The sequence below is a fragment of the Equus asinus genome, chromosome 9, assembly GCF_041296235.1.
Source record: "Equus asinus isolate D_3611 breed Donkey chromosome 9, EquAss-T2T_v2, whole genome shotgun sequence".
In the NCBI taxonomy this organism is placed as follows: Eukaryota; Metazoa; Chordata; class Mammalia; order Perissodactyla; family Equidae; genus Equus; species Equus asinus.
This window is the reverse complement of record NC_091798.1, coordinates 39,474,769-39,497,614: the sequence shown is the minus strand read 5'-3', so window position 1 is coordinate 39,497,614 and position 22,846 is coordinate 39,474,769. Positions and strand designations below refer to the sequence as shown.

General features: G+C 33.9%; 1 protein-coding gene across 12 annotated transcripts in view; it reads left to right on the top strand.

The window, feature by feature from the left end:
• Nucleotides 1–22,846, top strand: part of ANKHD1 (ankyrin repeat and KH domain containing 1) — a 128,871-nt gene that overhangs the window by 29,176 nt on the left and 76,849 nt on the right. For all 12 annotated transcript variants that reach the window (XM_070518120.1, XM_070518116.1, XM_070518122.1 and 9 more), the window contains exons 3-9: nt 3,604–3,760; nt 4,988–5,135; nt 5,818–5,965; nt 7,726–7,959; nt 10,071–10,165; nt 20,777–21,014; nt 21,245–21,436. In XM_070518120.1, coding sequence (XP_070374221.1) covers nt 3,604–3,760; nt 4,988–5,135; nt 5,818–5,965; nt 7,726–7,959; nt 10,071–10,165; nt 20,777–21,014; nt 21,245–21,436 — 1,212 coding nt within the window. The remainder of the gene's footprint in view (nt 1–3,603; nt 3,761–4,987; nt 5,136–5,817; nt 5,966–7,725; nt 7,960–10,070; nt 10,166–20,776; nt 21,015–21,244; nt 21,437–22,846) is intronic.

Sequence of the window (22,846 nt, the reverse complement as noted above, 5' to 3'; positions counted from 1 at the left end):
AGAGGAAGATGGGCACGGATGTTAGCTCAGGACCAGTCTTCCTCAGCAAAAAGAGGAGAATTGGCATGAGTTAGCTCAGGGCTAATCTTCTTTAAAAATAAATAAATAAATAAATAAATATATGTGCAAGTTATACACACACAAGAATTTAATCTAGAAGAATTTATTGCTTACTTTTAAAAACAGTGCCTATAAATTTGTTAGAGTAACATATATACCTTATGGCGTGTTAAAGCTATTAAAATGCAGAAAATTCAAAATCAAAGTTTAAAAAAGTATAGAAAATTTTATTCAGTCTCTGAGTACTTTAATGAGCGTAATATTAAAGATGGGTATTCAGAAAAATCACAGCAGCGTTTTAGCACATTTCATATTGAAGGAAGTAAAACAGTATTATATTTGACAAAATAATGACTAGGGGAAAAGTAAGAGCTAAAATAAATTGAATATTTTTATATTATTCTTGGAAAGACATAGATATTATGTCAGGAATGTGTTTACTTGATATCATCTTCTTATTCCTTTAACTTTGTACTGTTTTGGAAAAGCATAGGTATAATTTGTAGCAAATTAACTTTTAGTCCATCTGACGTATGTTTTTGGAACTGATAGAAACGTAAAGTTAGATTGCACAAAATAAGTATCCAGCAGAAGATTGTTTAATTTAGGGCAAGACTAGTAATTAAAAACAAAAAAAGGAATAAAGATGACATTAGTAATTGCATTGGGTGTCCCTCCCTTAGAGCCTAATTTCTTGTGAGTCTCCTAGTTGTGATTTAGGGATATACTGTATAACATTCCTGAAATGGGAGTGCCTTGGCCAGCTCTAATTTTTTTTCTGTGCTTTGGAACCTTACATTTGTTTTGCTTCGAGCAGAGAGAAATGTGGAGAATAGGTGTTTCTATTCTCCAACTCTTCTCTGGACTAATTTCCTTTCCTTCCCAGACCAAGCTTTTTTACTGGTGGTGCTACATCTTTACTCTCTGGTTTATGTGATTCCCCCAATTAAGAGTTTTAAACTCATCTGTCTTTTTTCTGGCCACCTCATGATTCTTGCTCAGGGCTGGCTCTTTTCTGGTGCATTAAACATTTTTCTTTTCCCCTTTTCTCTTGGTTCATAGTAAGTCTGGGATAAGCTGCAAGATAGCTTAGAATTCCTTGTTTTTCACACCCGTATTAGAGAGAATAAACCTTGAAAATGATGACTTCCTGTCTTCCAGGAGGTCTCAGAAACTATTGAATTTTAAAACTTTGTGTTTTTTGACAATTTAAACATTGGGTATTGTTGGATATGATATTTTGTCTGAAGAAATTGTCAGATGTATTTCAAATGATGTGCTCCTTTCTAAGTCCTGTGCAAGCTGATTGTTTAATGAAATACTTTCTTTTTGTGTTTTAGTATTTTCATTTGCTTTTTGGACATTGTGTTGAGCCTATAACATTTAAGAGGAATTTTTTGTCTTATAGTTGTGTTTTCAGTTATGAGAATGTGTTAGACATTACTAGACCTCTTAAGGATGATAGAATTCTTGACACTATTTTAACTGAAAAGATGAAGTTGAAAATATTTTTTTCCTTTAAGATTCTTTGAGATTCTTAGACAAAATTAAGATCATTTTAAGAATTAAAAAAATTATTTTCTAAATTATAAATGTAATACATATTATGCAATAGCTAAAGCTACATAAGATGTATTAAGTAGATTATAAAGCCTTCCCATTGTCAAGGTTTACATCTACTTCCAGACTTTTCCCCTTGTGGTTATATAAATAAATGTATATTTTTAAATATGCATAGTTTTTTAAGAAGTGAAGTAGGGTCATATTATACAAAATATAGTTTTCTTTTTTTCATTTAATGTTTTGTGAACATCTTTCCATAACATGATATATTGATCTTTCTTCTTCTTTTGTAGGGTAAGATAATATTCTCTTGCTTCGATGTGCCATAATTTATTTTACCAGTTCCTTAGTGAGAGATATTTAGCTTATTTCCAATTTTTCAAAATCACAAATAATGTTATAGTTTACATCCATGTATATATATAACTTTTCTTTCTTGTGCAAGTATCTTTATAAGACAAATTCCGAGAAAGTGGTATCACTGGGTCAGAGGATATTTGCATTTAAAATTTTATAACTGTTGTCAAATTGGTTCCTCAAATTTATACTAGTATACAATCCTATTAGCAGTTTCTAAGAGGGCCTCACACCTCAGTCAGTTTTTTGTCAATTTCATAGTTTGCATTCATTTAATATTATCAGTAAGTTGTGAGGTAGCTCTTTATAAATGATAATATAAATTCATTAGGTGTTGATTTTTCCAGTTTTTATTGTGCCTTAACTTTATTTATGGTGTCTTTAAGCATATAGAAATTTTTACTGAAATTAAAAATGTTTAATATCACATTTACTAATCTTTTACTTCATGGCTTTTGGGATTTGGTCTCATGCTTAGAAAAGCCTCTCCTACATCAGCATTAGAAAAATACTACACAGTATAATAGTACTTTTCAGGTTTTATTTTTTACATTTAGATCTTAAGTCTACCTGGTATTTATTTTTGTGAATGATGTGAATTAGAAATCTTGCTTAGTTTTCAAATGGTAGCCAATTTCTGAAGAGTGTTTATGAAATAAGCCCTTCTGTCGCCACTGATTTGAAATGTCACCTTTATCATATATTGAATTCACAAATGATCTAAGGTCTTTTTTTGGCTTCTACTATATATCCTTGATATAATAATCTTTTTTCTGTTCAAGTGTCATACTGTTGTAATTTGCATAACATCATAATACATTTTATATCTCATTGGGCAAGTTTTCCTTTCCTTTTTCTTTTTCTTTGTTCTCCAAGATTTTATTGACTATTTTTATCTCATTTTAAACAGTAACAGGCAGTGATATTGATATTATCAAAGAAAGTTTCTCTTACAGTAGTGACTGATTCCTCACTGAATCTAGAGAAAAAGATTTATTGGCACCTTAGACATCTGATAGTCCTACCAGACTGTGAGCTCTGTAAGGACAGAAACTATACCTTATTTCTTTTTGTCTCCCTCATGTCTGGCACATCATAAGGACATAGTAAATGTTAAATATAAGAATGAATTTATTTGAATTTATAATTTTGTCCCAGAAGATGGTTGTAGGTGGCTATTTGGCCAAAGGAAGAAACTATTGGATTGTTTGTTATAATATTACAGAATATTCTGTAATATTACTTCATTACTACTGAAAATAGTATAGACAACTGTGATCCTGTACTGGAGATCTTATGCTATGACTACATGTATATACTTTGAAAGAAATCTCATTCATTTGCTACAGTAAGCATCATATTAAGTTAGATTTGGAGTTAGGTAGAGGACGTTAATGTTATGTGCATTGTAAAGATGGAAAAACTAAAACATAGGTGGTTATGTGATGGCTTTTCGACATTAGTGGTGAAATTAAAATTATCAGCCTATATTCTGACTGTCAGCCTCATCTATGGAGACTATGCCATTTTTGCCCTAGGTAATAGTTTAGAAATATAATTACAATTTGCACTTCTGTGCTTTTTCTTCCCCTGCCCTACCTGATTGATTGATGGACACCTAAGGAATTGGCAAATTGTCAACTGCTGATGGTAAAGCTTTTGCAGATCCTGAGGTACTCCGGAGACTGACATCCTCAGTAAGTTGTGCACTGGATGAAGCCGCTGCTGCACTGACACGAATGAGAGCGGAAAACAGTCACAATGCAGGACAAGTAGACACGTACGTGTTTAACAACTTCTGCTGGGTATTAGGTATTTTCTTGAGTGGATTTTGGGGAAGTAGTAAATTTTGGTAAAATACATCTTTTGGAGGGGCTTTTAAACTTTAGCTGAATGGATACTTTATTTTAAGTGGATATATATATTTTACAGTATATGGATATAAAAATGGATATTATGTTTTTATTCTTGCATTCTTCTCATAATCATTGAGCATTCTTGTGGAATATACTATACTGGAGTCTGTGAGAAATCCAAACTGAATAAGACCTGCTTTCCATTTCTAAGGAAGTTACTTATTCTAAAGGTTATAAAGTAAACTTTAAACTGAATGCTTGAGTAATAATAAATGAAATAAGTTCCTAATGCAATATTAATCTGAGTTCTTGCTACTCAAATATGGCATGGACTAACAACATCAGCATCACCTCAGAGCTTATTAGAAATACAGAATTTCAGGGGCCTGCCCAGTCGAGCAGTGGTTAAGTGCGCACGTTCCGCTTCGGTGGCCTGGGGGGTTTGCTGGTTTGGATCCCGGGTGTGGACATGGCAGCGCTTGGCAAGCCATGCTGTGGTAGGCATCCCACATATAAGAAAGGAGGGGAAGATGGGCACGGATGTTAGCTCACGGCCAGCCTTCCTCAGCAAAAAGAGGAGGATTGGCAGCAGTTAGCTGAGGGCTAATCTTCCTCAAAAAAAAAAAAAGAAATACAGAATTTCAGATCCCACCTTGGATCTGCTGAATCAGAATCTGCATTTTAACAAGAAACATGGGTGATTTATATGCACATAAAGTTTGGATTCACTGATTTTGTTAATCATTCTGCAGTAAAACTTTTCCTTAGCTTTTCACCTTCTACTGTTACCAAATAAAATTTTAAACCATAGGATTATATCTCAAATGTCTTTGGGAATTGTTACATTAGTAGAGTTTAAAAACTTGTGCATCTAGTGCTTTAAAAAACTTTATTTAAAATTTACTATAACAATATGTTAGGACATTTTGAAAGAGAAAAATGACAGCTATTTTTATATTCATTTTCTGGCTTGGTTGACATACATGAATAATTAGTATTGCAAACAAGATGCTCAGCAAATGATGTTCATACAGTTTTTTTTCTTACTATATCAACAGTTTTATAGGTGTGACTTTATTTTTAATGTAATTTATTATTATAGGACCCTGAGTCTTTCTATGTTGATTAATTGTTGATGGTTTTGTTTTCAGTCGCAGTCTGGCAGAAGCTTGTTCAGATGGGGATGTGAATGCTGTTCGTAAATTGCTAGATGAAGGCAGAAGTGTAAATGAACATACAGAAGAAGGAGAAAGCCTGCTGTGTTTGGCTTGTTCAGCAGGGTATTATGAATTAGCACAAGTAAGAAGGAATATGCTTCAGTGGTTAAAATTGTGGAACGATTTTGATGTTTTATTTTTATCATTAATAAAAGAAATTATAATTAGAGGCCAAGGTCTTTTGCTTTTGTCAGTAAGTAAAATAGAAACTGATACATAATTACTTTCGTTTCCTGTACGTGCAACTGGCATGGTCCATTTTTCTGCCTCTTACTTAAAACTAGTCCTAATGAATAAGGAACACATAGAAATAATAATAATATTTTAAACTTGTCTTTGGAAATAATATACAACTATAATGGAAAGTAGTGATATATTTTCATGTCATCCAAATTATCCCAATTCTTTCCTCCTGTTAGAACAATATTGGGAAATAGCCATGTTTACCATTTAGTTTTTATCTGGTGAGTATAGTTTTGCTGTTCTCTTGCTAGATAATCCCAAGCATAACACAAATTTTTTGACAAGAGCAGTTACATTTTATAATAGGAAGGCTAATGTGGTTACCTACTTAAAGATTAATATGTAATGATGTTCTAACCTGGTGTTTTGAACTGGCATGTTTTTCCAAAAGGTGATTATTTTTTATTTCTCCTCAGCCCGCCCCCCCAACACAGTATCTTCCCAGATTCAGTATATGCTCTAGAAATGCTGTTATTAGTAAGAATTGACTATTTCTCTCTGTGTATATATGTGTTTTAAAGGTATTGCTTGCTATGCATGCTAATGTTGAAGATCGAGGGAATAAGGGAGACATAACTCCCCTAATGGCAGCATCCAGTGGAGGTTATTTAGATATTGTGAAATTATTACTTCTTCATGATGCAGATGTCAACTCCCAGTCTGCAACAGGTATGTAGTAAATGTGTTAATTTGAGGAAAGTAAATTGATATAATTAATTATAACTGTAGAGATAAAAATTTGATTCCTAGGGAAAACCAATTTAAACCTACAGAAAAATCTTAGCCTTTGTTTAGAATCTCTGAGTAAAACACAGGTTAATTTGATATCGTCAGAAGTCTTTAAAACACGCTTAGATTCTCTTTGGTCAAGATTGACAGTTTTTCTGCTGGGGACAATCTCTTTTTTGCCACAATGATATGTAATGTATAAAGAAGCAAAATTATGAATTCTTTCTTTTTAAATTCTTTATCTCATTTAAATATAACTCCCTTGACTTTAGATTATAGATTAACCTGAGAGTATTTACCCTGTAATAGAGTTTTTTTCATGTCATGTGTACTGATTGCATTTACTAATAAGATATTCTTGTGGCAGCATGAAAGCTACTCTAGTAAGGACTACACTTTTAGTTGTTTATGCTTCCCAAACTCATAGACAGAAAGAGCCTTGGTCGTATGTCTTAAATTATACGTATAGTTTTAGTAGTGAGATTCCTTGGATTTAGTGAGGCAACCAAATGGTTTAAAAAAAATTTTAAAAATGAAAGCATATCAGTGTTCCATACTATTAAATAAATATTAAATGTAGCCTAATTTATTTTTAAAATGAGCAAGACTTCCTAGAAGGGAAGCTAAATGAAAGTAGGTCATTTTGCTGATCACATAGTCTTAGTTGTAGTAATATTAATATGCATAATGTCTGAGATGGTCAAACAGTTGAATTCTGAACAAATTGGGTTCTGAAATGATAGTTCCTTGCTGAAACTTTAAAACAATCTTCTTCAGTCTCATACTATTGGATGGTTAAATCATCTTCCTACCACCTTTAATAAATATCCTTAAAGCAAAATCAGGAAAGAAATAAGTGTCAAAACAAGGGATAATGAGCTTTTAAAGAAATTTTTCTTTTGAAGGAGTTATTCTGAGGGGGATTTATATCTGTCTCGCTGGGTCACATAAATGTAAATTAAAGGTATGTTTCGGTGGGCTGGCCCTGTGGCTGAGTGGTTAAGTTCATGTGTTCTGCTTCAGCAGCCCAGGGTCTTGCCAGTTCATATCCTGGGCACAGACATGGCGCTGCTCATAAGGCCGTGCTGAGGTGGCGTCCCACATAGCACAACCAGTAGGACCTACAATTAGAATATACAACTATGTACTGGGGGGCTTTGGGGAAAAGAAGAAGAAGAAGAAAAAAAAAAGAAGATTGGCAATAGATATTTCCTCGGGTGCCAATCTTTAAAAACAAAGAAAAGATGTTTCAGGAGGAAAATGTACCTAAAATAATTAATTGTCTTATGAATAAATCTGTAAAGACAAAGGAGAGGTGAGAGAATGTTAAGAAATCAATATACGTAAAAGAAAACGTTGTGTTTCTGTTGTACAGTGTTGAAAGAAAAAGGAAGAATTTTGAATGATACATTAGAATATTTTTGATAAAAATATGCCGAAAGTGATTTTTCAAGATGGCACTTAATCTTATTTGACAAGCTAAGGAAATATGAAGAGAGTAAATTGGCCTGTTTACAATAAACTTTTTAATTAGTAAGAAAATTAAGATGATGCTTCTAACCAATACATCAAAAAAACTTGAGATGATAGTTCTAGTGGTTTATATATGGGAATTAAAGAGGTAGACTAGAACAGTCGTAGCATAATCATAATTGTCTTTGTTTTATCATAATTTTGTATTTCTTTTTGTTCTTTGTTAGGAAACACTGCACTAACTTATGCCTGTGCTGGAGGATTTGTTGACATTGTGAAAGTACTACTTAATGAAGGCGCAAATATAGAAGATCATAATGAAAATGGACATACCCCCTTAATGGAAGCTGCCAGTGCAGGTCATGTGGAAGTTGCAAGAGTTCTTCTAGATCATGGTGCAGGCATCAACACTCATTCCAATGAATTCAAAGAAAGTGCTCTTACGCTTGCATGCTACAAAGGTACTCTATATGTGTATAAATATTTATAGTTTTTTTTCATAACTACTTTGAATATTTGAGTATTGAGTATTTGAGTTAATTTTATATTGCTTATGTTTTCCCTGTGCTTTAAAATTATCTAGTTTGTCAGAGATTATATAGGAAGTCCATTTTAGCCTGTATTTCCTGAAGTATAGTTTCACAGTGTATGTTTCTCTATTATTTTAATTTAAATTTATTCAATTAGCTACGAAGTCAACCAAAACTCTTAGCACAGATTTAGAGGGTTTCCATTCTTTAATAACTTTTGTTTTATATGATTTTTCCAACCTTTATTTAAAAAATAATACACACTCAAATAATAATAATAATCACACTTGATACTGAAAACCTGAAAAATACAGAATAGCTTAAAGAAATTTTAAAATGACATGTAATGCTACTGTCCAAAGATTTAAAAAGCCTATGAACAATATTTTAGTATATTTACTTCCAGTGTTTTTATTAAGTACTTTTACAAACAAATATATATATTTAAATAATCATACTCGAACACTGTTTTATAGTCTGCTTATTTTATTTAGCAGTACATCATGAACATTTTCCCATCTCAATAAATATTTTTGTAATACAACTTTTGATGGTCACATAGTATTTCACTATTTCAGTTAGTGAATTTGGCTGCCTATGTCATAAAACCTAAATGAATAATGATTTGAACAAAAGAGAAGCTTTTTCTCTTTTACATAAAACAAGTCCAAGGGTAGGCCATCTAGGGCTAGTATGGCAGTTCCATTGTTATCAAGATCTCAGCATTCTGTTTTTTTGCTCCACCATCCTAGTATGTGATTTCTATCCTCAAGGTTACCTATAATCCAAGATGGTAGCTAGAGCCCCAGCAATCTATATTCTGGGAAGGATGAACAGGGTAAGGGCAAAATGGGTAGTGCTTTCCAATTTAGTAAGCTACCTTTAAGGAGTCTTCCTAGAAGTTCTGCCTTATAGATCCCACTTACATCTCATTGGCTACACATAGCAGCAAAGGAAGGCTGGAAAATGTAGTCTGTTAGTCAGGGATGTTGCCACTCAGATAAAATCAGAATTCTGTTATTAAGGAAGATTGAGAGAATGGATATTGAGTAAGGAACTAGCAGTCTCTGCCAAATACATCAAATGGATGCACCATAATTGCCTATTGTTGGACACTTGAATTGTTCCCAGTTTTTCACTATTATTAAAAACACTGTGATAACATCCTTGTGCAGACATCTTTGCCTAATCTCTGGTTATTTCCTTAGGATAAATTCCTGGAAGTGGAATTGCTGGGTCAAAGGGTATGGACATTTTTAAGGCTTTTGATACATATTGCCAAATTGCCTTCTAGAAAGGTTGAACCAATTTACACTCCCACCAGCAGTGTTTGAGAGTGCCCTTTACCCCACCCTACACCCTCACCAACACTGGGTATTATCATTCTTTTTAATATTTGCCATTTTGATAGTAAAAAATGGTGTCTCATTTTAATTTGTATTTGTTTAATAGGAAGGTTTAATATTTTTTTCATCAGTTTAATATTCATTTGCATTTCTTTTTTGAATTACCATTTCATGTCCTTCATCCATTTTTCTACTGGAGTGTTTGTCTTTTTCTTATTGACTATTAAGGCTTTTTATATATTAAATGTGTCAAGAGGGTTGAAATTATTTTGGAGTTTTCTGTGCCTATTCATTGCCGCAGTGAGTTTATGGTTATTATTTTAAAGTTGTTTTTCGGAAAAATATGATGCAAACATACTTTACCTGGCATTCTGTTTGATTTCAGTGTTTTGATTTGATAGTTTAAATAGATTAAATCAAAGAATAAATATTATTGCTTTACTTAACTTGAATTATGTGCTTTGGACTAATTCAATCTTTAAAGCCTAGATACCTTGGTGTGAGCCTGGTTATTATTTTGGATTGGCTTTATAAAACTGTCATTGATTTATTTATTGAAAGCAAAATAAGTTCTCTTATAAATTTTTATATAGACATCTGAAAGAAAAAGTTTCCCCATTTTAATACTTATGTATTAAATTGATACTCAGTTGTTTAGAAATATATTTTTAAAATTTGCATTCTTTTTTTTTAAAGGCCATTTGGATATGGTTCGCTTTCTACTTGATGCTGGTGCAGATCAAGAGCACAAAACAGATGAGATGCACACTGCCTTAATGGAGGCTTGCATGGTAATTTAATGTTTTGTCTTGTTTTGTTTTTTCTTTATTTCTTTATTGCATGGTAATTTTAAATTGTACTCACTTGAGATTTTATGGGAAGAAAAGGTCGTGTGTTTAAGACTTTGAGAATTATTATTTTTTTCTTTTTGGAAAACTAATATGAGATCAGTAAAGATTTGAAAATTTTGTACATTATTATAGAGGGAAGGGGAAGTATTCAATGTTTTGTTGAACTTTTGATAGTAAATCTGTCAATGTAGGAAAGAGTACAGAAGGCAGTCTTGGCTAAGTCATGTCTAATACACTGATAGACTTTTATTTTCTTCTCAATTTTTTTTGTTGGGTAAAATACATGTAACATAAAATTTGCTATCTTAACTATTTTCAAGTGTACAGTTCAGTGGTATTAAGTACATTCATAATGTTGTATGACCGTCGCCCCCAACCATCTCTATAACTCTTCTCATCTTTTAAAATTGAAACTCTATACCTGTTAAATAACTTTCCATTCCCCACTCCCCCCAGCCCCTAGCAATCACCATTCTACTTTCTATGATTTTGACTACTCTTAACTACCTCATATAAGTGGAATCATACAGTATTTGTCTTTTTGTGACTGGCTTATTTCACTTTGCTTAGTGTCCTCAAGGTTCATCCATGTTGTAGCATTTGTCAGAATTTCTGTCCTTTTTTAAGACTGCGTAATATTTCATTGTATGGATATACCACATTTTACTTATCCATTGATACTTGGGTTCCTTCCACACTTTATCTATTGTGAATAATGTTGCTGTGAACATGAGTGTACAAGTACCTGTTCACATCTCTGCTTTTAGTTCTCTTGGATGTATACTGAGAAGCGGGATTGCTTGATCATATGGTAATTCTATTTTTAATTTTTTGAAGAAGTACCACCATCCTGTTTTCCATAGTAGTTGAACTAGTTTACATTCCCACCAATAGTGCATGAGGGCTTCAATTTCTCCACATCCTTACCAACACTTATTTTTTGTTTTTTTGATAGTAGCCATCCTAATAGTTGTAAGGTGGGATCTCATTGTAGTTTTGATTTGCTTTTCCCTAATGATTAATGATATTGAGCATCTTTTCATCTGCTGATTGGCCCTTGTATATCTTCTTTGGAGAAATATCCAAATCCTTTACTCATTCTTGAATCAGGTTGTTTGTTTTTTTGTTGTTGAGTTTTAGGAGTTCTTTAATATATTTTGGGTATTAACCCCTTATCAAATGTATGATGTGCAAATATTTTCTCCCATTCTGTGGGTTGCCTTTTTATTCTGTTGTTAGTGTCCTTTCATGCGTAAGAGTTTTTAATTTAATTCCAATTGATCTGTTTTTTCTTGTGTTTCCTGTGCCTTTGGTATCATGTCTAAGAAATCATTGCCAAATCCAATGTTGAAGAAGTACCACCATCCTGTTTTCCATAGTAGTTGAACTAGTTTACATTCCCACCAATAGTGCTTTTGTTCTGTTTTCTTTTATGAGTTTTATGGTTTTAGGTCTTTGATCCATTTTGAGTTAATTTTTATATATTGTGTAAGAGTTCAGCTTCATCCTTTTGCATGTGGATATCCAGTTTCCCCAGCATCATTTGTTAAAAAGACTATCCTTTCCCAATTGAATGGTCTTGACACCCTTGTCAAAAATCATTTGACCATATATGCAAGGGTTTATTTCTGGGCTCTTTATTCTATTCCATTTGTTTATAGTCTGTCTTTATGCCAGTACCCCTATGTTGTGATTACTATAGCTTTGTTTAAGTTTTGAAATCAGGAATTGTGAGTACTCCAGCCTTATTCTTCTTTTTCAAGATTGTTTTGGCTATTCAGGATCCCTTGAGATTCTATACGAATTTTTTTTAAAAGATGGCACCTGAGCTAACAACTGTTGCCAATCTTTTTTTTTTTTTCCTGCTTTTTCCTCCCCAAGATCCCCCCAGTACATAGTTGTATATTTTAGTTGTGGGTCCTTCTAGTTGTGGCATATGGGATGTTGCCTCAGCATGGCCTGACGAGTGATGCCATGTCCACGCCCAGGATCCAAACCGGTGAAACCTTGGGCTGCCGAAGCGGAGCATGCAAACTTAACCACTCAGCCATGGGGCCAGCCCCCTCTATATGAATTTCAGGATGGGCCTTTCTGTTTCTGCAAAAAACACCATTGGGCTTTTGATAGGGATTGCATTGAATCTGTAGACCACTTTGAGTAATATTGACATTTTGACAATATTGAATCTTCCAATCTGTGAGTATGGAATACGTTTCCGTTTATTTATGTCTTAATTTCTTTCAGCAATGTTTTGTAGTTTCCATTGTACAAATATTTTACTTCCTTGGTTAAGTTAATTCCTAAGTATTTAATTCTTTTTGATGCTATCGTAAATGGAATTGTTTCTGTAAAATCCTTTTCAGATCGTTCATTGTAACGGTATTGAAATGCAACTAATTTTTGTGTATTGACTTTGTATCCTGGTACTTTGCTGAATTCGTTTATTAGTTCTAACAATTTTTTTGTGTGTAATCTTTAGGGTTTTCTACATATAAGAGTATATCATCTGTGAAAGAGATAATTTTACTTTTTCTTTTCCAATTTGGATGCCTTTTCTTTTTCTTTTTCTCGCCTAGTTGCTCTGGCTAGAACTTCCAATACTATGTTGAATAGAAGTGGTGAAAGTGGGTATCTTTGCCTTGTTCCTGAATTAGAGAAAAAGCTTTCAGTCTTTCACCATTGAGTAGATGTTCGTGGGTTTTTCAAATATGGCTTTTATTATGTTGAGGTAGTTTCCTTCTAGTACTAATTTGTTTAGTATTTTTATCATGAAAGAGTTTTGACTTTTGTCAAATGCTTTTTCTGTGTCAATGGGGATGGGATGATCATGTGGTTTTTCCCTTATTTTGTTAATGTGGTATATTACATTGATCACTTTTTATATGTTGACCACCTTGAGTTCCAGGAAAAAATCCCACTTGGTCATGGTGCATAATCTTTTTAATAAGCTGCTAAATTCGGTTTGCTAGTATTTTGTTGAGAATTTTTGCATCAATGTTCATAAAGGATTTTGGTCTGTAGTTTTCTTGTAGTATTTTTGTCTGGCTTTGGTATCAGGGTAATGCTGGCCTCAGAGAATGAGTTAAGAAGTGTTCCGTCCTCTTTAGGTTTTTGGAAAAGTTTGAGAAGGATTGGTGTTAATTCTTGAAATGTTTGGTAGAATTTACTGGAACCATCAAGTCCAGGAGTTTCCCTTGTTGGGGGATTTTTTTAGTTAGTGATTCAGTCTCCTTACTAATTATAGGTCTATTCAGATTTTCTGGTTTTTGTGATTTAACCTTAGTAGGTTTTTTGTTTCTAGGAATTTGTCCAGGTCAGCCATGTTATCCAGTTTGTTGGTATACAATTGTTTATAGTACTCTCTTATAATCCTTTTTATTTCTCTAGAATCAGTAGTAATATCCCCACTTTGATTTCTGATTTTAGTAATTTGAGTCTTCTCTCTGTTTTTCTTAGTCCTTCTAGCTAAGGGTTTGTCCATTTTATTGATCTTTTCAAAGAACTAACTTTTGTTTCCGTTGATTTTCTGTATTGTTTTTCTATTCTCTATTTCATTTATCTCTGCTCTAATCTTTATTATTTACTTCATTCTGCTAGTTTTTGGGTTAGTCTTCTTTTTTCAGTACCTTTAATTGGTTTCTAGTTTGTATAATTTCTTAACCTAATTCTAAATTAAACACAAGTAATGCTTGAGGATGCTTTTGGAAAGGGACAGTAACATGTAATATATTTCACTTTAGAGTTATTACTGATAAAAGTCTAATTTCGGAGATAGTAGACATATTTCTAATGTTTTTTAGCTTCATATTAAAATCTTATAAAGCAAATTGACTCTCAAAATAAACTGATATACTATATGGATAACCTATAAAGCATTTATTTGTTTCTTTTGAGGATATCCTAGAATTAGATTTATCATCCTGATATCGAACCTGAGGTGAGTTCGCTCACCCGTTGTGCAGCAAGCCAATCTCTGACACCAGGTTTAGTGGAAGAAAGTAGGAATTTTATTATTGCAGAGCGCTAAGCAAGGAGAGAGGGGCTAACGCTGAAATCCCAAACTCCCCAAAAAGCTAAAAGGAAGGGTTTTTATTTGGGGTTTTAGGTAGGGGAGGGGAAGCATATGGCCTTACTTGTCGGAGCTTTCCCACCAGCCTGTCTTTGGCCTTGAGACTACTTGCAGAGGGGAGGGAGCCCATGACCTTGGTGTTCAGCAGCTCTCCCACCAGCCTGTATCTCTTTGTGGCGAGGAGATAGCAAATCCAGGTGCTTGTCCTTGGCTGTGTCTCTCTCCATGGAGGATAGTGGATTCTGGAGCCAGGAAGCCAGGGAGTAAGCAGGGAAAGAGTGTTTTGGTTTTAACCCCATATCTACTGGGTTTAATGTAGGGAAACTGATATCAGGGTCGGTATCAATCCAGGTATTTTATATCAAACAGAATAATCACCTTTAATGCTGTCAACATAAAATCTGGAAGTTTAGGTCATATTCTTCATTTCTTAACTGAAAGAAAGAAGAAACAAAGGAGTTTGGGAATCTTGTCCCAAATCATGCAGTTAGATGGCAGATGTTGGAGTTCTAGGCCCACTGTAATCAATTGTGTAGGTTTTGTATGTGGTGGCCCTGCCTAAGTCTAGGGTCTTTTTTTTTCAGCTGAGTGTTTTTGCTACTAATATTATGCTGACTCTTATTTAAGCCAAAATTTTTAAAAAGCACTATTAGAAAAATTATAGGAAAAGTTTTGACAGTAAAAGTGAAATCTTTTCTATATGCTGAGAAATTTTTATTTGCATACACTAACAGAGAATATACTTAACATTTATTGTCTGGTGACAACACAAATTTTCAAAATAAAAATATTTCAAGAGATATTACTTAGTAAATGTAAGCCTTTGTTGATAAAACAATGCTAGATTCCAAAAACATCTCTGACATATTTGGTCATAGATCAATCCAGGAACCATTTTTCTTCTACTTCTTCCATAAGCACATAGATAACATGCATATCTACAAAGAGTATATCAAATAAAGAAATAGAGAGCAAGCGGAGTTTTTAAGACAGGTTTAATGACAAGAAAGTTACTTGGAAGTACAAATGTTTTTTGAAATGTGATAGGCACATCATTGCCTATGTTAATTCCTATTTTGTTGTCTACTGCTGCGTAACAAGTCACTCAAAATGTAGTGGCTTAATACAACAGCTGTTTATTATTTCTCATGATTCTGTGGCTTGTTTGGTTGGTTATTCTGTTTTTCTCTTTCAATGGAGGAGTTTCTCATTTAGATGCTGTTAGATAGTGGCTGGATGGAATTTCCAGCATGGTTTAACTCACATGATGGTTGGAAGTCTGGGACCTCTCTCTCGCCATAGGTCAGCTCTCCATGGACTTCTTTAATAGTAGTTGGATCCCAAGGATTAGTATACTAAGAGAGAGGCTAAGAACAGCATCAATCACCATATTTTATGAGTTAAAGCAGTCATGGGGTAGCCCAAATGCAGGGACTAGGGGGAGATAAAATTTATCTTTCAATGAGAAAGTGTGACAAAGAATTTCCAGCTATCTTTGCACAACTCCCAAGAAATTTTATCTTTCTTAATATAAAAAGTTCTCAATCCATACATGTATTATTTCTGAACAAGGTATCCTTGTATCCTTGTTCTAACAAGGATATACCAATAATTCAAGGTAATCAGTAGGATACATTATAGGGAAAGGTCTGAGCTAACAATCTGTACAAACAAATGAGTAATTGGAAGACTTAATACATTTGTTTTAATGATGCTTCTAAATGTTTGCAGAGTAAATCAGGAATTTGTTTTTAAAAACCTACTTTCTCAAATTCCTTTAAATGATAGAAAAAATATAATACTTTTAAATTGGGTATAACTGACATATTGAAAACTGCCAAATCTTATGTAGATGGACTGAAATTTTGTATATGTATACACTCATGTAACAACTAGATCAAGATATTGCACCCCAGAAGGCTCATCTATGCCCCGTCCCAATCAGTACCCTCCTTCAAGAGTAAGCACAATTCTAACTTCTGTTGCCATAAATTAGCTTTCTTGCTTTTGGACGTCATATAAATAGGATAATACAATAAGTATTCTTTTGTGTCTGACTTTTTTCACTCAACATTATTTCTGTGAGAATTATTTATATTGTTCCATCTTACAGTAGTTTGCTCTTTTTCATTTTAGTGTGGTATTCCATTGTATAAATATGCCACTTTTTATCCAGTCTGCTATGATGGATATTTGTGTTATTTACAGACTTCAGGTATTACTAGTGAAGCTGCTGTGAACATTCTTTTGTATGTGTTTTGGTGGACACAAGCAATCATTTCTGTTGGGTATATATCTAGGAGTAACATTGCTGGGTGGGAAGATTTTTGATTACATACTAATTCAATCTTGCTTTTTAGGTCTGTTCAGATTTTCTGTTTTTTCTTGAGTCAGTTTTAGTAGTTTACATCTTTCTACGAATTTGTCCATTTCATCTAGGTTGTCTAATTTGTTGGCATACAATTGCCTGTAGTGTGCTTTCATAATCCTTTTTATTTCTGTGTGGTCAATGTTAATGTCCCTTCTTTCACTCTTTTGTTAAAAAATTATTTTTATTTTTTTTTTTTAAGATTGGCACCTAAGCTAACATCTGTTGCCAGTCTTTTTTTTGTTCTTCCCTTCTTCTTTTTCTCCCCAAAGTCCCCTGGTAAATAGTTGCATATTCTAGTTTTGAGTGCCTCTGGTTGTGGCATGTGAGACGCTGCCTCAGCATGGCCTGGTGAGTGGTGCCATGTCCGCGCCCAGGATCCGAACTGGTGAAACCCTGGGCTGCCTAAGTGGAGCACGCAAACTTAACCCCTTGGCCATGGAGCCAGCCCCAGCTTCTTTCATTCTTGATTTTAGTAATTGGAGTCTTCTTTTTATCTTGGTAAGTCTAACTTAAAGTTTGTCAATTTTGTTGATCTTTTTAAAGAATCAACTTTTGGTTTTCAAAGTTTTCTCTATTTTCTATCTCATTTAATCCTACTCTATTCTATTTCCCTTTTGCTTGCTTTGGGTTTATTTTGCTCTTGTTTTTCTAGGCTCTTCAGATGTGAGCTTAGATTATTGATTTGAGACATGTTGCCTTTTCTAATTGTATGCATTTAGTGCTATAAATTTTCCTCTCGGTACTGCTTTAGCTGTATCCTACAAATTTTGATATGTTGTATTTCATTTTCATTTAGTTCAGTGTATTTTTTTTGTTTCACTTGAGACTTCCTCTTTGACTCATGAATATTTTGATGTGCGTTGTTTAGTTTCCAAATGTTTCAATGTGTGATGATTTTCTTGTTATCTTTCTGTTAATGATTCTTGTTTGATTCTATTGTGATCAGAGAACACACTGTATGATTTCAGCTCTTTAAAATTTTTGAGATTTGTTTTATAGTCAGAATGTGGATGTATATTCCATGGGCATTTGAAAAGAATGTATATTCTGCTGTTGGTTCTATAAATGTCAATTAGATCCTGTTGATTGATGGTAGAGTTCTTCTACATCCTTTCCAATTTTCTGTCCAGTTGTTCTAACAATTGTTGAGAGAAGGGTATTGAAATCTGAAACAATACTTGTGGATTTGTCTATTTCTTCCTTTAGTTGCTTCACTTGTTTTCACCTTTTGGAGCTCTGTTATTTGGTGCATACACATTTTTAGAATTGCCATGTCTTCTTCATGGCTTGGCCCTTTAATATAGCTACTCCTGCTGTCCTTTGATTAATGTTTGCCTGATAAATGTTTTTATATTTTTCTTTCAAACTCTGGTGTGTTTGATATACCTATATCATTATACTGAAGTGAGTTTCTTGTAGACAGCATATATTTGGTTCATGTTTTGTGACCCATTCTGCCAGTCTCTGTTTTTTAATTGGTTTGTTTAAACCATTTACATTTAAATTTATTTATTGATGTTGTGTTTTTATATTCTGACTCTATGTTGAAATTTATGTTTTCATCCATTTCCTTCCTTTTTTCTTTAATATATCATTAATAGTTATTTTGAAGTCCTTTTCTGCTAACTCCTATTTTTGATTCAGTTCTGAGACTGCTTTTCTTGGTTATTTTATATCTTGATGATCAGTCACTTTCTTCTGCCTCTTAACATGTCTAGTAAATTTTATTTTTTGAGGAAGATTAGCCCTGAGCTAACTGCTGCCAATCCTCTTCTTTTTGCTGAGGAAGACTGGCCCTGAGCTAACATCCGTGCCCATCTTCCTCTACTTTATATGTGGGACGCCTACCACAGCATGGCTTGCCAAGCAGTGCTATGTCCGCACCCAGGATCCGAACAGGTGAACCTCGGCCTGCCGAAGCGGAACGTGCGCACTTAACCACTGTGCCACTGGGCTGGTCTTTTAGTAATTCTTTATCGTAAGGCATATGCTATGGATGATCCATTTTTGAGGCTCTGGATTATCCTGTCCTGCTTTTAAGACTGTTAAATTTTGTTCTAGCAGGCAGTTAAATTACCAGTGGGTCACTGATCCTGTTGAGGCTTAATTTCAGCTTTACTCTAGGTCCTTACTCCTTGGTCCTAGAGTTAGGATTCCAGGTCTTTACTCCTTGGGTATGGCCTTCTACCATCTCAACTGAAAGCCTGGAGTATTCACCAAGGTCCCTCCATTCTGGCAGAGTCGGAACTCCCAAAGTATCCAACCTTTCAGCAGCATTCTCTGCCAGGCATCCTTGAGTCTCATCCTTAGTGTATTCAACTCAGGAGTTGCCCGAGTATCTGAGGATAATTTTATATAGATTTTTGCGACTCCTCTGTGTTTGCTTTATCTTGGGTATCCTACCCACACTCTCCCAAGTCCTAACTATTTGGGCTGCCTTGTATTCTGATCTTTGTTTCCTTTTCCCAAAGAGATATTCATTCTTTGTTTAGGCTCTATTTCCTTGGGCCATCATTTGGAAGTTGTTCAAAGAGAGAAAGCTAGAGGGAACATAAGGTTCATCTCATGTGCTCCCTTCTTTCAGTGATCATAACCCCAGCCCTAGCTTGGTTGCTGTCCAGTACTTCTAGTTGCTTTATCTATTTTTTCCAAATTTATAGTTGTTTATGATAGAAGAGTAAGTCTAATACCAGCTACTGCTCTATGGCTAAGACTAAAGTCTTAGAATTAAACCATATTCTAATAATTATATTAGACCTTTAACATTGGATTATTCTTTTTTTAATTTTTTATTCTTTTTTCCTTTGGCAAAATTAATATTCATTAATATAAAAAAGTGCTTAATATATGTACTCAAGATAAGTTAGCAGAATCTGTAAAGAATCTTCAAAAATTCACCTAAATTCAAGCAAAACAGTTTATTGGGAGCCTGGAGGAGCTAGGCACAACAGTAGTTCCCTAATCTATAAATACTTATAAATCCTTACTTACCTTTCAATTAGGAATGTATTTCAAATTCCAAATAACTCAATACACTAGTTTGGTTAAAATATATTTTATTTTACATGTATTTGAAGTATTAAGAAACTAAAATTTTAATGTGAAGTCATTTGTTTTTGGCATTGTGTCAAAAGTAATTAAGGCTAGGGTAGTTATTTAGTTAAGTGTAATGAAACTCTTGATGGATACTGAAATCTGACATTTAGTTAAGGTTTCTTTAATTAATTTTTTAATAAAAGAATTGCCCAACCTTATTTTTGTACTTAGTCTTTACCTTTCATTAGCAATATTTTGGTCATTTTTGAAATATAAAACAATGCGACATCTGACTTTATATGCCACAACAAGAGTTAAGGCCTACATAAAATTTTGAAGTAAAGAATTTGCAACTAAAGAAGGATATTTATGGTGATAGTGGGATAGAATAGATACCTTCCATAAGGATATTTTGTTGTTGATTGCCTTACTATTTATGCACTTGGGCCCATGGTAAATTATTTACAAGCGAATAAGACACTTATTTTTACATCTTTGTAAAATTCTTTGCCTCACTGTAACAGGCTAGTGATGAGGAAAAATATAGGGCAGTATCAGTCCACAGGGGTTTACCTTGGTGACATAATCCCAAGTGTAATGACTTCACAGAATTTGTTGTGTTATTTTTTTGCCATGTCTTTGTTTCTTAAATAGATCTAACACAGTTTCTGTACTTAAACATGACATCTGAGTTTGAGGTTATTGCTATATTTGACCCAGCAGTAGTAGAAACAGTAATTATTTTGAGATACTGTTGACTATGAATTTAACAGAGTTTTGAACTTCAAAGAATGTGGAAATTCAAAATTATTTGGAATTGTAACTATATGTCACAAGTCTGATTCTTTTGGAAATTTTTAGGCCTGTTCAAAAGTTAAGTAAAACAATTTTGGTGATTTTGATAAGACCAATCTCATTGCTTGGATGGGCATGATAATATATATGCATCTAAGATGCCTCTTCTCTTTCTTCCTTTCTGTCTTTCCTCAATCCCTTGCTTCTCTTCTCCCACTTAAAAAAATCTCAAAACAAAAAAAATTTCCTTCCTTCTTGTTTTACTTCTGAAAATGTGCAGGACGGACATGTAGAGGTAGCACGTTTGCTTTTGGATAGTGGTGCTCAAGTGAACATGCCTGCAGATTCTTTTGAGTCTCCGTTAACGCTAGCTGCCTGTGGAGGACACGTTGAATTGGCAGCTCTACTTATTGAAAGGGGAGCAAATCTTGAAGAAGTTAATGATGAAGGATACACTCCCTTGATGGAAGCTGCTCGAGAAGGACATGAAGAGATGGTGGCACTACTTTTAGCACAAGGTAAAGTAGTTTTACTTCTTTAATAAAAAAGTCAATTTCCTTTGGATGTTTTGTGTATCAGTGAAGTTTACTACAACTAAAGTATATTTTTGCATTCATGATAAATTATCAACACCCTGGAAGGAACCTCAGAAGCAGAGAAGATAGGGATGATTATCACAATTCAGAACAATTAATATCTTTATCATGTCTTTTGCAACTAGTTTTATCTATTTTTATGCTTTCCCCAGGAGCAAATATAAATGCCCAGACAGAAGAAACCCAAGAAACTGCTCTGACCTTGGCTTGCTGTGGAGGATTTTCTGAAGTTGCAGACTTCCTGATTAAGGCAGGGGCTGATATAGAACTTGGCTGCTCCACGCCTCTGATGGAGGCTTCTCAAGAGGGACACCTGGAGTTGGTTAAATATTTACTGGCTGCTGGTATGTAGCTTTAAAAATGCCTTTTAGAAAAAGGCTTTTATATTGCTTTCATAACTTTAACAATTAACCTTAACTTTTTCATTTCTACAAAAGTTCAAAGACAGCTCCACAATTTAACTGCTCTTTTTAAGCTCTTCCATCTCTAATAATGTCGTTTTTTAAAAAAGATTTTTATTGTTATTAATGTTTACTTAGTGACCATGAGGCTTCTTATTGACCTTCTCTGTCCGTTGAATGGTTTATGGCTTTTGGAAGGGAGATGTTAGCTCCTCCTAGTCTTTGTTAATAAGAGGAGGTGTGATGAGATTACAGACATTATAATTTGGTACCTTTAAACCTGTTCATTTCTTGACATTTTTAAGTCTTCTCAAAAGAAAAAGAACAAATGGGAATTTAATTTTTTTGGCAGAGTGCTTAGTTTTATTTTATTTTATTTTTTTGCTGAGGAAGATTCGCCCTGAGCTAACATCTGCTGCCCATCTTCCTCTTTTTGTATGTGAGCCATCGCCACAGCTTGGCCACTAACAAATGAGTAGTGTAGGTCTGTACCCAGGTGCCAAACCTGGGCCACTGAAGCAGAGTGCACCAAACTTAACCACTAGGACACCGGGGCTGGCCCAGAAGTGCTTAGTTTTAAAATAATTTGTGCTCTATACATTGTTAAGCAGTAATAAGGAATAAGTATTTTTACATAGACTATTTGTAGTTTTATAGAACAAAGTAAGAATCTACTGGAAAGAATTGATCCAGATAGATGTCAACCTTTATATATCCTTTAGAAATAATATAAAATTTTTCTTTTATCCATATCTGATATATTCTTTAAAACTTCATATATAAAGAAATTAATATGTAAAGGAAAATAAAATATTTAGCAAAACTATATATGCTTTTTGGGCTTTCACTGTGTAATTTGAATATAGCTCAGCCTCAATTTTTCCTTTGAATTATTATTGAAATAACTTTTTAATCCAGATTGTTAATGGTTCAGATGATTGTTTAGATTTTGAACTAATGCACAAACCAACCATACAAGCTGACCTCTTCCCTGACTTGAATACTTTTGTTTTTTTCAAGATTGGTACCTGAGCTAACTTCTGTTGCCAGTCTTTTTTTTTTTCTTTTTCTCCCCAAAGTCCCCCAGTACATAGCTGTATATTCTTGTTGTGGGTCCTTCTGTTTCTGTTATGTGGGATGCCGCCTCAGCATGGCCTGATAAGCGATTCTGGGTCCACGCCCAGGATCCAAACCTGTGAAACCCTGGGCCACGAAAGCGGAGCATGTGAACTTAACCCCTTGGCCACGGGGCTGGTCCCCTGACTCGAATACTTTTAATCACTGTAGTTAATGTATGCATTATTCATTGTTCCCTCATCATTTTCAATAACTGTCTGTGTCCCATTCAAGAAT